Source organism: Syngnathoides biaculeatus, chromosome 9 (genome assembly GCF_019802595.1).
Source record: "Syngnathoides biaculeatus isolate LvHL_M chromosome 9, ASM1980259v1, whole genome shotgun sequence".
NCBI classification, from domain to species: Eukaryota; Metazoa; Chordata; class Actinopteri; order Syngnathiformes; family Syngnathidae; genus Syngnathoides; species Syngnathoides biaculeatus.
The window spans coordinates 31,353,464-31,371,673 of NC_084648.1; the positions used below are offsets into that span (position 1 = coordinate 31,353,464).

Genomic DNA, 18,210 nt, shown 5'->3' on the forward strand with positions numbered 1-18,210 from the left:
ATTGAAAGTAGGGACCATTTTGGCATACCGTGTAATATCAAAAGAGGATGAACTAACTGAATCAAAGGACCATTCAAGTTTCTTAAGTTAAATTTCTGTCAAATTCTAATTTTCTAAGTTCTCTGTCTGTCCTTCACCTCTCTCTTTCAATCTGAAGTTGTAATTCCAGTTTTTTTAATTCAAAAACATCTGAAGTTTCTTCTTTTTCCAACGCCAAAATATCACGAACAAAAATGTCCTCATCAATGTAATGATTCAGAACTATTTTCAAAATTTGGAATTTTCTTATAGCAGGTTTGGCATCAAGTCAGAAATAACTAGCAAGTTGTAAGAGATCGGACTTGGACATTTCACAGACTGATTCGGGGGTAGGAGACCTAATAAAGAGTTCAACATTACACTCAATTTTGCTGGCTTCACATTTTAAGTTGCATATGTGCCAAAAAATTAACAAACATTTTTAAACAGATGTCTCGAATGTCAAATGAATTCTATCCTGGAAGAGCCCCCAATTTTGTTACGTGTGAATTTAGACGAACGTCCCCTTTGTTCAAACCAGCAAAATGCGACAAGGCAGTTGTATTTAATCTCACACACATCAATACAACACAAACACGATAAAATAGCTAACACAAAATAGGCGTTCAAGAACAGAGTAGTTGAGCCACGGTGAATAGTCACCAATGTTGAACGAGTGTTCCCAAAAAGGCAAATGTCCGTCCCAGCGGGTATTCCAAAGAAGCAAAAGTTCCAGCCGGTCCAAAAACGAAAGGCAGCAGGCATCCGTGTATTTAGTGGTTAGTGATTGTTTTGAAAAATAAAATAAAAAAAAAAAAACATTCAAGTTAAAGAGCTAACTCTTTCTGAGTACTTTTGGTAAGATTAGAAAATTGATGTTCAGAGATGCTCTCCATCCAATTTGGCAAAGCTCGAGATATTTTGCAAAGCAAAAAATTCAGTGTCTCGATGTGCAAAAATTGCACAGACATACCCCAAAAGACAGCAAGAGGTTGATATCCAAACTTTTGACAAAGGGTTGCTGACTACAAATACAGATTTTTAGATTTTTTATTTTTTTGAAAGCTATCTATATATTTGCCATCCAATTTTACAATTATGTGTTACCAAACAAATTCTTTAAGTTTGTGGGAGTAAGGTGGCAAAATGTGAAAACTTTCAAGGGATAAGGGTTAGTACTTTTAAGGCACAATTCATTTCCACTGACCCTGTCTATCTTTTTTTCTTCAAAAAGAAATTCTTCACCCATGCAACATGTTCACTCGATAATTGAGTAGAGAAAATATATTACATTAGACTTAGCAGCAACCCAAGCATCAGCGCAATTCAGAGCATGTACAAAAACAAAGAAACAAAAAAATATATTTAAAAAAATGAAGTTGAGATCACATTCTTCTAGTGGGAAGAATACTCTGTGTTTTACTTGCGTGATCATTTCCATTGAGTTGTAAGGTGTTAACCAGAGACAAAATAAAACAAGTGAGCATGGACAAGAAAATGTAGCTCTGGAGCAGGTGCGACCTTGGACCTGTGATTTCCCGTGGTGACAACCACAATGGATCGGAGTGAATGGGATCATTAGCCACAGACATGCATAAGTCCAATGTGCAAGTACACAGCGGTGCACAGCCAGACAAAAGTAGTCAAACATCAACACAACTTCTACTTCAAACATATAAACGGTCAAAACCTGTAATTGAGAGTTGAATTTAGAACAAATGAAACATGGAGGTGAGAAGAGGACCATCTCCTGTCTTTGTACAATGTAGCCAAATAGGTACCCTTTTAACGCAGAGAGCAATTTGAGTCCAAATATAGCAGACAGTAGATGTTTCAGAAATAAATAGAAACAATGCAGCATGGTGAAATGAATACGTTTGCGGGCCAAATGAGCGGTTGTACAATGCACAGGGTGTTTAATTGATTTGCAGCATACTAGAAGTATAAAGACTAACATCTTGGTTGAAGGATACTCAGGAGAAGGATGATGTGAGACTCTGCCACAAACTGAGCCTGACTGCTGCCATGAATGTAACTCTGCAAGAAAAACACAGGGAGAGAGATGGTAAAGTAAAATTACCAAAGAACCGTTGTCACCTTAATTTGGTGCTTCACTGTGGTTGGTGATTCTTTTCGTTTTGTCAATTTAATAAAAAACATGCTCGATTGAGTGGAGGTCAGTTGGGTGACTTCCTCACTGAAAAATGTAGAAAAAGGATTCGCCATAAAATGTCTGACATTCCTAAATAGTAAATACAAAAGTCAAAATGTCACATCTTGACTGTTACGTTTCAAATCCATTGTGGTAGTGTTTAAAAACAAAACAATCACAAGATGACTTACTTTTCGAATGTGCCAAAAGAGGTTTGTGGGTGTGGAAGATAACACTGTTTTCTCCACTTTTTAACAACCACACAAGGTTTAACATTCTACTACTGACAAAACCTCCTTGAGCTGTCACCTTTACATGGTGGAGGAATTTGTGTCTTAATTAATCTATCATACAGTGCCGTGAAAAAGTATGTGCCCCCTCCATATCTATCACACACAAAGGTTTCAAATCATCAAAACAAATTTAATGTCACTCGACAACCCAAGGAAATACAAAATACAGTTTTCAAATGACATTTCAATTTGTTAAGGGACAAAAAAATCTAGACTTTTCTGACCCTCTGTAAGAAAAAAAAAGTAATTGTAACCCCCCTTGGTAGATCACAAAGTCACTGTTTTGTTTTGTTTCATTTGGGAACGATAACTTCAATTTCATAAGCCACATCCAACCTGATAACCACCATACTTGTTGAATCATGAAATCACTTAAATAGAATATGTACAAGAAAGTAAATTAGGCTAAAAGATCTCAAGAACCAATGCATCATGCCACGATCCAAAGAAATTCAAGAAGAAATGAGAAATAAAGTGATTGAAATTCATCAGCTTGAAAAAAGTTACAAAGCCATTTCCAAGGCTTTGGGGCTCCAGCAAACTACTGCTAGAGTCATTATCCACAAATGGAGAAAACTGGGAAAAGTGGCAAACCTTCCCAGGGGTGGACACCCAACTAAGATTACTCCAAGAGTGCGACGACAACTCATCCAAGGTGGTCACAAAATAACCTCGGACAACATCTAAAGACCTGTAGGCCTGATTTCCCTCAGTTAAGGTCAGTATTTATGACTACCATAAGAAAGACACTGGCCAAAAAGGCATCGATTGGAAAGTTATCAGGCAAAAAGAATAAATGATAGAAGAATAAAGGAATAAAGGAAAGAATACAAAGGCTCATCTCACAGTTGGCAAAAAACAAACTACACTAGAAAATCCTGAAAGAGAATGTCTGGTCATCCGTTCTTGCCCTCAAACTCAAGAGCTCTTGGATCATGCAGCAGAACAACGATCTGAAACACACTAAAGGCCCACCTCTGAATGGCTAAAAAAAATAAATCAGGAAGGAGGCAAATACCTTTATATGGTACTGTAGATCTCTGGGACGTTATGCGCAGGGCTCAACATTAACGATTGCCCGACTTGCCTGAAAAGCATCTTCGGGCAAGTAAATGTACAGTATGAATGCCTGACTGGGCAAGTGGAAATTTTCACAGAAATATCATAATTTCACATTTATTAAAAAATTGTGTCCGAGTCGATAGATTTAATAATTCACGGCCGACATCGCGTAAAACAACTTGACAACAACAACTTAACATACTGGAGCTCGACTGAACAAGCCAATGAGCTGCCTTCTTCAACGGCGTAATGGGCGCCTCGTGCTTTGGTCAACAATGGTTTATTATTAGTTATAGTAGAATATGGGTTGTTTTCACGTGATGTCACCCATTGGGCAACCTCGAAAAAAAAAAAAAACATTTTTGACGCCTAAACTCCTGTTACTCATGCATAGGCAAGGTGGACAACATTATGTTTCTAACTGCATTTATTGTAGATGTGACCAAGAGCCCATCAAGCCCAGACTAACTATGAGGCTACCTGCATACACACAACATGGGACTCAGGACTGCGTAACAAAGACGCAGTATTGTGCCCTTGATCTTTTGCGCTATGTGCCAGAAATCATGAAGGAAGAGCACTTAGCTGTATGCTAACACGGAAAATGAAAGGCGGTGGAATATTATTTTTTTAATATTGAGGCAAACTCCATTTCTTCAATTTTTTTCAAAAAGTAAAACCTGTATATGAGTTCACCACAAGCAAAGCGAAATGTTTATTTGTTTAAAATTTGATGACAATGGCAGTAAGACAAAAGAATAAACAAATCCAGTATTTCACAAAATTATCGAATTCTTCGAGTCACTAACAAAAAACGATCTTAAATGTAATGTTGGCCTTCTCAAAAGAGTACTGATTGAGCTTGTTAGCTTGTTCGGCAACACATCAACAGTATGGAGGTTGAGACCGGGCGGAGGGATAGCAGCGTCAGGCAATCGCCCACAAAGCCAAGTCTCCATGAAGCACAGAGCCGCAGAACGTCCAAAGTCTTTCGTTGGAAGCGTGAGACGATGTCCCCGCTTACGCAGCCGGACTTTTGTACCGAATCGCGAGGCTTTGAAAAGCGTGTGGACTAGTAACTCTGGAAAAAGCTTTGACAATTGTTGAAAAAAAGTCAGAAGAAGGGTTTCTGATGGTTAGCAAGTCCTATCTTGTGTACTCGAGTCCTGAGACACCCGTGAAACACAAAAACACAAACAGTAACCGAGACGATTCCATAGAGAGGTTAAATGGCGGCGCGTAGAGGTTCAGCAAAAAATGTGACGTCAGTGAAAACAATCCTTAGATGAGATCAGGGGTACTCAATGCGTCAATCAACTGGGGAATTATGGTCAATCGCGACAGTGTGCTGAAAAAAAAAGACGTCAGCCGTATTTACGCTAGTCAGTGAGTTCCCCCTATTGTAAGCCCTCGCTTTTTTCTTAAAGTAAAGAAAACAGATCAGACATGAGTATGGATGCCGGAGTAAAGACGACAAAAAACGTATCACTTACACTCAGAGAGGGAGGCGGACTTTTTTTTTCACTATGTCATTTTCAAAGTGTGTTTGCCTCACCTGCCAGTGAAGTGAAAACTGTAGCGTCATTTTCGAACTGTTTATGGAAAATACGACACAGACATTCCGCTGAAAGGCAAGCTGAGAATGAGAAAAGTGAACGAAGTAAAATCTCAACTGGTCGCACAGCTGTCAAAGAAGCATCGTTCCGGGTTCGTCACATGACCGTTAATAAGAACTCCTTCCAAGATGGAAAGATGGTAAAAGAAGCATAGCTGACTCATTGTTCCGATATTTTAAATATAAGGCAGAAATATTATCTTCAACAAAAGCACTACAGCTGTCAAGGAGTACAATTACACAGCGCTGTGAAGCCATGGCTGAGAATTTATGTGGCAGGACATCGCAGATTGTGAGTGTGTCTCACTGCAGTTGGACGAATCTACTGACGTGAGTGACACAGCCCAGATGTGCATTTTCATTCATATGGTGTTTAGTGATCATCAACGTGAATTCAGAAAACAAAAAAATGTTCATAGTTAAATATGTTGTGTAATATTGGCTTGTGCGGTTATGCACAGAAACACACATTTACACTTTAAGAATCTTCAAAATACTTTTAAATGAATATGTTTTGCATTTTTGTAGTGGATAGATCTTTGTGACTTGGTCATTTGGTCATTCTATTTCATCATTGGTCATTCTTTAAAAAAACAAAATAAATAAATAAACCTCAGCACCCCCCGTCAGTTGCGAAAAGTCTGGGCACCCCTGGACTAGATAGATAGTAGTATAGAATAGTAATAGTTGAACATCGAAATACAATCAAAGAAAATCTGAGGTAAGAAAGTCCAACGTAGTTATATTTTTTTATACAAATGATAAGTGCTGTCATCGATGACAATATTTTGACATGACAGAATTAGTCATTAGTATATATTGTGATGAAATGGAGATACACAAAAGGGAAAACCGGCCGACATATTAGGCTACATCCTGGCAGTGTTGTAAACAAATCTATGTGTTTGAAATAACACAGTGATTGGAAATTCATAGTTCCCATTGAGTTGGGCTTTTGGATGGGGCAAGTAAGATTTTGATTCACCTGTCCGATAGGGCAAATAGCTGCAAAAGTTAATGTTGAGACCTGATGCGCCCAGAAACAGATCCTAGGTGATCAAACAAAGCACAGCTCAAAGACTTTTTACGGTACCAAAAATATTTGGATAACGTTTTCCCATGCCCGGACGCAGGTCACCAGAGCTGCATCTGGAGCAGTTTCTTGAAGTGGAGCTCGATGGTGAGGGCCTAGGGGCTGGATCCAGGGCAGCCACAGCTAGACAAGGCAACACGGATCCTCTTTTCCATAGGTTCACCCCATGTGAGCTGGACGACAGCAGAAGGCAGGGACCTTAGCGCTCTGCTGCTTGACTACAGAAGCTGGTTCTACGTACTGTATATAGAACATCATCTCTCTGGGAGTGAAAGTGCCTGAGCTGTGGTGTGAGGTTGAAAAAAAATATGACAAGACATAGTCAAGCTTACCCCAACACACAGCATGAACTCTGGTACCAGACACCTTGAAAGGTATTGTCCTCTTTTTTACTGTGGAGTTGCCCATAGTGAGAGGCACTGATCAGGTATGGGGAAAGTTATTTTCCCACAGCGTGGTGCCTGTATGTTGGAGTTTTTATCCCGTGAGAGTGTCGCCTCCCTTCACCTGGGAATTCTGGAGAGCCCCCCCTGTTGGGGACTCCATCATTCTGCTGGTGCACTTCAATGGTCACGTGCTGTGACAATGAAAGCTGGAAGGGCGTGATTGGGAGGAACAGCCTCCCCCTCCCCACTTCCCTCATGATCTGAAATTGAGTGGTGCTTTATTACTGGACAAAGACTGTCCATACCAAACACCATGTTCAAAAATAAGGGTGTCCCGCGGTGGCAATTTGGTGAGCGATTTTATGGTCTATGGTTTATGTAACCATGTCTTCGATACTCAGGTAAAGAGAATTGTCAAATTATTACCACCTGGTGGTGTGTTGGCTCCGATAGTGAGGGAAGATGCCAGTACAACCCGGCAGACCCAAAACTATTGCAAGAGTCTGCTGGGAACATCTAGCAGTGTCCCAAATCAGTAGAAGCAAAGCAAATATATATATGTAGCTCATTTCATGCACAAAGTAACATGATGTACCTTACATGATTAAAAGCAATTAAAAACAAATAAACATTTAAAACTGAGAAAAAAAATAAAATAAAAGTACAAGCTGAAACAGCAAATAGAGCAAGAAATATATTTAAAAGTGAGAATGCTCTCAAAGCATGATGAAAAAATGAAGAGTTGTTAACCTGGACTTAAAAACATTTACACTGGGGGTTGACATCACTTCTGTTGGCCTCTTATTCCATTTGTGCCCAGCAGAATAGTTAAATACTGGCTGAGAATGTTTGCTTTGGACTCCACTATTTGACCTGAGTCTGTCAATCTGGGTTTATATGCCATTCGCATTTCTTTCATGTATTTATGACATAAACCAGTGTTTTTCAACCTTTTGTGAGACATGGCACACAACCAGCAGAAAATGTAAAAATGAATCTTAGTTGCTTTATGAAAAATATACAGCCGTTCTTACCGAAGCATTGTGAATAAAAATCAAACAAACACAAACAATATGCATTTAATAATCATATTTTACTCACTCAATGTAACACCTAGGCCTGTTTAGATCAATTTAGAGCTGAGCTGTCAGGAATCGACATACACAAAGCTCTTCCTCAACATCTCTCAGTCTCTCTCTGGTTTGACTTTTTATAATAGTCAGGCTTGAAAAGCTCACCTCACAGAGATATTTGTAGAAAATAGGAGTAATGTCAGAAAAGCTTTGTTTCAGAGAACGGTGTACTCCTTAGCAGTAGGTAACCAAAGAATGCCCAAAGGCATATCAGCAAATCTCATATCAAATAAGTTCTTCCTGTTCCTGTCAAGTCATTTCCACCAACCGATAGGTCCCTCACACAGTCAACAGATTGGAGACAGAATAAAAATAAAATGACATCTTCTCCTCAAGTGGTTTTTACATGTTTCACTTTTATCTCATATAATGGTGCTGTGTTGACATTTTGCCATTGCTTGGTATGAACATTTCAAGAGCTTGAGCGGAGTCACTTCATTTTATCCGTGCTTGTAAGCAGGTTTTCTTTTCAGCCTTGTATAATTGAGTTAATTCAGACAATGAAAAAACGTCAGCCAGGTATGGCAGGTTTTGCACATCACTCATCAGTTGAAAGCAGTTTTGTGTAATTGGACATCTCATTTGTCAGAAACACTTATTTCCTACTGCAGTTCACAAACACGGGCCAGTACCTTGCCACGGGTCAAGCACCAGACCGCTGTACTCCATATAAAATAATAAGGCTTTATGTTCCAAGCCCATTTCCCAACATAAAAATGCAAATATTCGACTTTTCATGGGTCGTGACTTGACAAAGTTCACCAAGGTCTTAGCTCCGAGGACCTCACCGTGTAAAAAGCAGTGCATAACAATCACATTGCGGTCTCTTTCTTTCAGTCTGCTTACAAATTCTTTGGTGCGTCCGACAATGGCTGCCGCTCCATCAGTCCAGACACCCATGCAGTTTTCCCATTTAAGTGCACTTTGTTCAAGATATTCAGATGGGACCTGAAAAATTTCCTCTCCTGTTGTTTTCTGCTGCAATGGCTTGCAAAAATGTTTTCTCTTATTGGATCTCTGTCCACAAACTGCAGATTGGCCAAGAGTTGGGCATGTCCTCTAGTATTAGTGGACTTGTCAAGGTGCAATTTAAACCTACTACTGATAGGGAACTTTTCCTATTTTCCTATGGGGTGCTTTGTTGGTGTTCATCACACTAAAACTCTGTTCACAAACACACAAAATTGACAGTATTCTCAAGTAGCTCGAAAAATGAAATAATCTCCTGTTTGAGCTCCCACACACGTTGACATACTTTTCCTAAACTTAACCAGTGGACATTAGAATCGTAAAAGTAAGTCTGTGTGGTCAGCATTAGTTTTTTCAAGAAAATGAATAAACTGACTATAGTGAAATCCCCTCGCTCGAATGAAGTTAAGTTTCACAACTGACTTAACTACCGGGTCAAACTGCAACACGGATTTCCACAATGCTTCTTGGTGGATTATGTAGAAAAATCACCTCCTGCTCAGGGTTGTCTTCTTTCACCTTGTCCTGAATTCTCTTGAGCATCCCAACGTATTTTCCTGTTGGATTTGGTGATCCATCAGTGGTAATGTTAGCGAGTGTATTCCAAGGTAACTTGTGCTTCTGTATGACCGCTGACATGCTGTTAAATGAATCCTCTCCACGTAGTTTTCCTTTGAGGGATTCCATATCCAAAAACTCCTCCGTTGTGTCGAAATACTCATTAATCCCTCTGATAAAAGCTGAGCGGTGTCCTTGATATCATTGCTTTCGTCCAGTGCCAAAGAATACAATGTGAATGACTCTGCTTTTTTGTTTAACTTGGCAATTAAGTGTTCGTCAATTACTTCAACATGGCGAGTCACTGACCTTCGTGATAAGCTAAGTTTTTCAAATTTGTTCTTGCTCTCAGGACATAAAATGCTTGCTGTCTCTATCATGCATTCTTTAAGAAACTCCCCTTCGGAGAAAAGCTTGCTGGGTTTTGCAAGTTTGAATGCAAGTAAATAACTTGTCTTTGTGCTTGCTTCTTGGATGGAAGATACTTGAATAAAGGTGTTTTGCTGAGGTTGCAGGCGTAATTTGCATGCTTAGTAGAAAAATGACAGCTCATGTTGTATTCTTTTAAAACCGCAATGGGTCTTGACAAATAAGACATACACCCTTGGGCCGGACTTCAGGAAAAAAGTATTTAGACGTTCTCTATCAATATTCGGCGGGCCGGATTAAAAACAAAAACGAGGCAGATTTGGCCCGCGGGCCGTACTTTGCCCACCTCTGCTTTAGACAGTGACATGACTCCTCAATTAATGTATACTCATGAGAAGACAATGCTTAATATTACTGTTTATATATATATATATATATATATATATATATATATATATATATATATATATGAAGAGTTTGTTTTCCAAACGAGACATAGGCATTTTTTTCAGATTTACGAAACTCGCGCCAAAATTATCCAGCTCCGAATCAAACATTTCCTGTAGTTGTTCACCAACTTTGCACACACTACAGGAGGGATTTTGGCCCACTCCTCCACACAGATCTTCTCTAGATCAGAGAGGTTTCTGGGCTGTCGCTGAGACACAAGAGTTTCAGCTACCTCCCAAGTGGAATAACTTGCAATATAGGAGGGTGTTAATATACCTATTTTCTTTACTGTAACTCTAAAAGGCAAAATTAAAGTTCTGAAGAGTTTGACCCAAGGGTAGAATGTCCTGTACAGGCTGAACAGAAGGCATCCAACAAAATACCCAAGGAGTAGGCCCCAAGGACAATCAGTCCATGCTGGACACTATGTCTCTTCTGTATCACCCAAGAGGAGTTAGACAAAGAGGCTGGGGAGAGGTAAGTATGGGTTGCCCGCCTAAAGCTACTGCATAGGATAAGCCCAAGAAAATTAATGCATGGATACTGACCAAACACTTGCAGATGTAAGTACTAAAGAGATGTGGCCTGAGAACACCAAGGCAGCAAACCCCATCTTATATTTAGGCTACCATATATCCAACTTTGGGACATTATTCCTTATTCAAAGTAGGAATAAGACACTAGAAATACACTAAAGTAAATAAATTATAGATGAAACATTTTAGTTTTGCGACATCATACAAGTATTATCACAATAATCCAAGAAATGTGAAAACTGTATATGCTCTGGCATTCAGAAATGTAAGCACAGAAACCAAGTGGGCCTCTGTGCTTGTGAGTCATAAATTCCTCTCTGTAGTACATAGGTGTAAAAGGGTCACAACATTTCTCTGAGTAGGCAGAGTTCAATGTACACCTGCTGAAAGACATTAATTTAATAGTACGTTCAAGATTTTACCACCAGTGGAGACACCCACCGAATTCTATGTGTTGTTACAATGTAAGAATTTCTTCATAATAACTTCACATTTACTTAGCAAATTCTTTGACAAATTATGAACGCACTGTGCTTCATGCTTCTTAAAGTGATATAGTACGTACTGTGAGACGACCTGTCTTTTTTTTGGGGGGGGGGGTTGAAAAAAAATGCGATGCACAGAATCCGCAATAAGTGATCTGCAAAGTCGAGAGGGATTACTGTACAGCCCTTTATGTTGGGAACTCGTCTATCTAAAGTCTATCTGCCTTCCAATTTTTGAGACTTATTAAAAAAACATTTAGTTTCATTTCCCCTAACTTTTTTATATATATAAAAAGTGATGTGGTGCCCCATTGGGACAAAGTTACATTTATATAACTGTAATTATAAGATTACAGTAACCCAGTGGAATGCAAGCATTCAATGCTGCCAAATTTATTTCTGAAATAAATTGTGTTTTTGTCCAATCTATATACCAAACATTTTTGTTCTGTGATTCACACCCCATTCTGTCCATCTGTATTTTCAATGAACAGAATAATTAAAAAATAAACAGAGGAAGTATTTCAAACTCTCCTGGTGCACAGCAAAACTGTTCAACCAAAAAGGCAGACAGATCCAATATTCTGCATAGCCATACAGGCTGGGTGTGGTCAGCCAATTAGTCGGCACACACCTGCACCCTGTTTCGGCTGATTACACCCGGTACTTACAGGACACAGGGGAAAACTTGTCCTCCGCCAGATCATTGATTCCCATGCCTCATTCCCGCACTCCGTCTACCTGACCTACTGTGTACCGACCCTCGCCTGTTCCCTGACCAACCTAGTAAGCCTGCCTCTTCTGATACTGCTGCTTTTCCTGACTGACTCGCTGATCATTGACCACGGACCGAATAAAGGCTTTCTGTACACTACCTGCTTGCCTCTGGAGTCATGCATTTGGGTCCGTCCTCGATCCTCATTCGTGACACAGGACAGGTAAAGAAATAATAATAATAATAAGGGTTGTAAATGTTTACATTGTAAAGCCAATCTTCAAGAGTATTAGGGGAGAGGTGGCATACTGGTACATACTAATACCCTTAATGCAAAGGACATAGGTTTGATTCCTTGACAGTACCCCAATACACAGTCACTGACAGTCCCAAACTCAGAAAAAAGGTGGGATGCATCAGAAGGGCCATTGTAAGGGGTTATGACTGGTCAAAACCAACTCATGAGAGTGACTTGCTGTCACTGAGAGCTCAAGTAGACCTGAAAGTCACAATGAAACAACATGAAGTTGAAACAAAACAAAAGTTAAAAACTAAACAAAGGTGAGTTGCAGAGTTGCTGGTACCTCTATCTCCAGTGCTCTTGGAATAGTTAAATATTAATCAGAAAAGAAGTTAAAAAGGATTCTCGGTTCAGGCACTCAGTTGGACACTGGATACAGCCTTTATTTATGGGCTCAAAACATTAAAAAGCATCACGGATATCAGCCCACCAACCCTCATCACGGTATTTTTGGCTAATTGGGAGCGAAATCACCAGGATCTTTTTCAGTTTGCCCACTCAAATTAGGAGTAATGATTCCTTGTTCCATAAAGATCCACAAAATCTTCTACGAGCCAATGTTAACTTTATTTGTGCCCATTTATACGTGATGGAGGAAAGGTAGAAAGACAAAGCGCGAGTCTTTGGAAATTAGAAAATGGATGAATGGAGGTCTGGTAGTCATTTAAGCCTTCACAGATTATTCGCACCCAGTTTACACCACATCAAACGTCCATTTTCCACTTGACTGCTCCAGTGTTTATTTCTTTTCCCATCAGACATGGATGAGGATGGAGAGATGAATAGAAGATGACAAAGAAAAACTAAAAGGGGAGATAGATTTTTCTTGGTTCGCTGGAAGGAAATTAAGAACGTTTGCACTTGAAAGCAGACAAAACTAAAGGTGATACTTTTGTCTTCCACACACTGTTGTCTTGCAGAGATGGGGCTTTGGAATTGTTATCAAGATGCCTTCCATATTTGTCAGGCAACAAAGCAACTCTTCATTAGCACAAGAACAAAAGGTTATTTCTGGTGGCACGACTAAAGGTTTTTAAGTTTCTGTTTGATCATTCCATTATTAACCAGAAGAGTTGCAACAAAATTATTTAAATAGTATTATATATTCTGTGATTTGTATTATTTTTCCGAATATAAGACTGGTGAGAAAAGGGACTTCTTTGTCGAGAGTAGCAGTAATGTTGAGTAAATAAATACATTTAAATAGCTAACTTCCGAGCTCGGTATCCAAATGTTTACTGCCTTCAAAATAGACTGGAATTCTCAAAAACGTTATGTTGAGGACCCCCTATTAAACCAAGTTGTATTAGTTTAATTGAGCTATAATAGTCTATTGTTTGCCTAAAAATTCCCAATAAAAACTAGTCTCCCATCCATACAACCATTATTAATAAGTGCGTAGTAAGTTTCAAGAGTGTGTGGACTCAGTTTCTAGTGCTTGTACTCAATTTCTCCTTCATATGGCCCAGCCACTTCAAATAAACAAATACAACAGAACCTGCTTTGTCTCTGAAACTTAATAGGTTTAGGAAGAAATTTATATATATTGCATGACAAGCACATGAAGACTGTTGAACTTTTGATGCATTGCGACATATTGAGAAAACCAAATCCCAAACTAAGCATTCTGTCAAAAATTGTGGTGAACAAAATGTGTTTTATTTACATTTTGAATATTGATGGACAAGTGATTGTTAACTCGAGAACATTTAATCAAATGTAACACATGTAATGTAAAACACCTAAGCAACTTACTTGAATGAGTGAAACGAAGTACAGAAAAAAAAAATAATAATTCAGAAGGGGAGGTCTTGGATGATTTAAATATGATTTTATGGTGACGACAGTACCAGTGTTTTATGCAAGTATTGCATACAGAGGATTAAAACAAGAACCGTTCTTGGGATGAAAACTTTCTCAAACCATGGCTGGGTACCTCCAATTAATCTGATGGATTACAATGAAGGAATTCCATGCATTAGTGAGCAATGCTGTAACTGTTTTTGCCCCTTTGTCGTCACACATCTACTGTACAATAAAAACTCGTAGGTAAATGCATGCTTGTGAAGAGGATTTTTGTGAAAACTTGTCATTGGAATGGAAAGCCTTGGATGTAAAGGAAAGAGAAAATTTCATTTGAAGTGAAAAAACAAAAACACACACCATATCCAGACTGAGTTTTATATTCCCTTGGCACTTTAACAAATGATACTTTCAAAAGACGTCTCATCTTGCTTATTGACATAATCCCATCACTCAGCAAATCCTTTTTATAGATTTATGATGTTTCTTATATTGTAATAAGTTTTTTTAATGTTTAAGCCTCTGCCAAAGTAAATTAATGAAGTCAGTTTGGTGTTGCATAAAACAAGAAGCTTTGAGATGTGAAAAAACAAAACAAAAAGCACATCAAGGTTATATTACTGCAGAGATTAATACGTGCAAATTTTCACTGACTTTTCACAGAATAAAATTTGTTTAGCAGTAATATTTTTACAACAGTGCTATGGAATCATGAGCACTCCTGAAAAATATTGCATCCAAAAGAAAAACAAAGTACAGCAGGACTTATTTAATAGTAAATCTTCATTGAGGCAGCAAGGTATGTCAGCTGGAAACCGTTGGCCTTACAGTTCTGAGGTCCAGGGTTCAATCCCGGACCCGCTTTTGTGGAGTTTGCATGTTCTCCCCGTGCCTGCGTGGGTTTTCTCTGGGCACTCTGGTTTCCTCCCACATCCCAAAAACATGCAACATTAATTGGACTCTCTAAATTGCCTCTAGGTGTGATTTTGAGTGCGGCTGTTTGTCTTGATGTGCCCTGCGATTGGCTGGCAACCAATTCATGGTGTACCCTGCCTCCTGTCCGTTGACAGCTTGGATAGGCTCCAGCACGGCCCGTGACCCTTGTAAGGTTTAGCGGCTATGAAAATGGATGGATGGATCTTAATTGATCAAATGCACTTGCATCCGTTGTGTACTGTCTGCAACATACAGTAAATAAGTAGACTGTTTTTTTTATTCCTACCACAAGTATAAAGAGCTGATCGGATCTGACGAGCATTACATATTAATTTGAATACATTGACATAGAAAACTGTGTTTTAAATAGTCAAACAGTCCTTTTGTAGGAAAATGAAGCAAATTCGAGATCTAAGCATCAAAAATGTGTAACAGGTTAAAAAACAACAGCAACACGCAGACTCATTTTAAAGGCCATGTCATGAATTGCCCTGCAATACTACCAAGCCAGCCACCCCTCCTAGCCAATGCCTGCCCAAGACCACCCCAATTACCTTTGCTAAATAGTCTGTTCATGATAAACTATCTCCCTCCACCTGCTCTTGGGTCTAGCTCCTCTCCACATGTGAGAGGCCACACTTTTAAGAGCTATGCAAAGAAACATTATGGTAAGTGGCAATTCACGTTTACTGTATGTCATGCCACAGACCATATCATAATTCCCAAGAAACAGTAAAGAGTGGACATTCGATGCAGTGTACGTAAAAGTCAATTGAGAGTATTTATGTTTACTCTCATCGCTTCTTAATCCAAACCACAACACTGTTAGCTGTAAATAGTCAAAAGTCATTTAACCTTCAGAAATAGCTACATTCCTCCCATTCTAGACTATCATGGGTTTGGTTAGTATGGATTTGTGTTTAGCTTGCAAAAGGTCAGGAGACACTCAGACAGGAAGAGTGGGAGGGGAAAATAAAACAAACAATGCTGAACGTGAAGGAGGGTATGGAACAGAAAGGCATGATGAAGTAGAATAATAGATTTTGTTTCTGTTAAAAAAGGAGTTTTGACCATTTGCTTTTTTGAGAATAGGACATAAGGAATCTAGTAGCATACAGGACCACTAACCACACCATAATTCTGAAAAATCAATGGGCCTCATTCACAAATACACAGAAATGTTCTTTCTCTGCAAACAAAACGAGTGCATACGCAACATCGCCGTCAGACATGAAATGTCCATACTGGCCAATTTTCTTCACACCACTGTGTGTATTACTGAATCAGAATTCATTCTAAATTATGTGCTTGCAGAAAACGTGCCCTTATTTCATGATACAAAGATTGATACAAATTTCATGACAGTCAGACGCAAGACAATGCACAGATCTCAAGTCACTATTATATGGCTCCCCCAAATGTACCTTGTTTTGTTTCCAAATACTGCACATGAAACATGTTTGAAGTTCTCAAAAAGTGACTAAGACTAAGACTAAGAGCTTTTTCACCCTATGTAATGTCTTTAGTTAAAAGATTTGTATATTTCATAAGAAAAATATGTTTATTTCATGATGCGATGTCTTAAAATGCTTTAAAAGAAAAAGGATGACAAGTAAAAAGTGACAGCTCTTGACCTGTGAGGATCATTCAGTTTCTAGGCGGAGTGAGTGCTCTGTACGGCTGTAGAGGATCTTTTATGTAACTCCTGTGAAAATAGGAGCATGGTGTACACTAAGTCTGAGAACAACTCATAACTATGCTGAATGTGTTCTAAACATTTGAACCTTGGGAAACTTTTGTCTTTGTAAGTATTGTATGTTCACAGACATTAGGTTGAGGTCACAATTATATTTTATTTGAAAGCTTGATGTAAACGAGTGACCGTTGATACAGCTATTGTTGTGTTTAGCATAAATAAGCTAGCTACCGATACTTTGCTCAATGGCACACAGTGCACAGTGTAATGTATATTTTTCTGTATCTTTCAGTTACATTTATTAATTCATTTACCACAAGAGACCTCCATAAAAACAAGAAAAGAACGATTTGTGTACGAAGTCCGCTGGCTGTCTAGCTTCACATAGTAACGTGTCGTGAGGACGGCACAGTAAAAAGACGACCACTAAGCGGGTTCAAGCAACACAGAATCTAATGTCGGTGGAGCCACAGATCAACCAGGCCCTGCAGTCCAGCCATCACCGGAGAGGCAGCAACTGTTGGTGAGACAGCAACCTTCACCTTCACACAGCACCAGGTCCAGGGGCCCCACCAGGAGGTCGCTTTCATCATCACCATCATCAAGTTTTTCAGCTACGAAAGCCTACGCCAAAACTCAAGCAGCTAAAGCCCAGCCATCTTTGATGATAAAGAGGGAACCATGAGGAGGCAGGAAGCAGACTTAGAGGCAAGTGCTTAAAAGCAAAAGGCCGATTTAGATGCCAGTCTCCGCATTCTGAGATGTGAAAAAAAAGTAGCAGCAGTCGAGGCTGAAGCTGCAGCGTACGAAGAAGTGGCAAGTCAGAGCGGGGAGTCAGACATGGAACCCCCCATTAAAGCTGAGCCCTTTAACACAGCACAGCACACAAAGGAATATGTCGAACAACAAAGTAAGCTACTCGGACCCTTGAAAATAAATGACAATGTATTAGACAGGCAAGTCATCAACCAACCTGTTAACTGCAACTCAACAAGCTCTCCCACCAATGAACAGCAACATCAAACATGAACAGCAAGTAAATCTAGGTCCAACTAACACATCTTCATTTAATCCTTTAGCACACACTTTCCAACCCATAAACAACAACCAACCTGAAGCAATTGGAGCACATGATTTTGCAAAGTATCTCATTTGCAAAGAACTAGTTAGCACTGGTTTACTGCATTTTGATGACAAACCAGAAAACGTTTGGGCATGGAAAACCTCATTCATTAGTGCAACTAAAGACTTAAATCTATCAGCTAGAGAGGAGCTAGATTTACTAACAAAGTGGTTAGGCCCAAAGTCTTCAGAACAGGCTAAAAGGATTTGTGCTGTGCGCACCCTTAATCCCGCTGCAAGGGCAAAAATGGTTTGGAAACATCTCAAGGAATGTTACGGGTCCTCAGAGGCCGTTGAAGACGCACTCATAAAAAAGACAGAAGAGTTTCCAAAACTAACAAAACAAGATACAGACAAGTTAAGAGAACTTGGTGACATCCTCTTAGAGTTACAGTTTGCTAAGTCAGATGGTGCACTTCCAAGGCTTGCGTACCTGGACACAGCTCGAGGGGTGAGACTAAAAGTTGAAAAACTTCCCTTCAACCTGCAGGAAAGATGGACAACTGTAGGATAGCAAT

General features: G+C 39.3%; 1 protein-coding gene across 3 annotated transcripts in view; it reads right to left on the reverse strand.

Annotated features, from left to right (window-relative positions):
- Positions 1-18,210, reverse strand: part of LOC133506643 (tumor suppressor candidate 3) — a 142,379-nt gene that overhangs the window by 11,951 nt on the left and 112,218 nt on the right. For all 3 annotated transcript variants that reach the window (XM_061830982.1, XM_061830980.1, XM_061830983.1), the window contains exon 7: positions 1,992-2,055. In XM_061830982.1, coding sequence (XP_061686966.1) covers positions 1,992-2,055 — 64 coding nt within the window. The remainder of the gene's footprint in view (positions 1-1,991; positions 2,056-18,210) is intronic.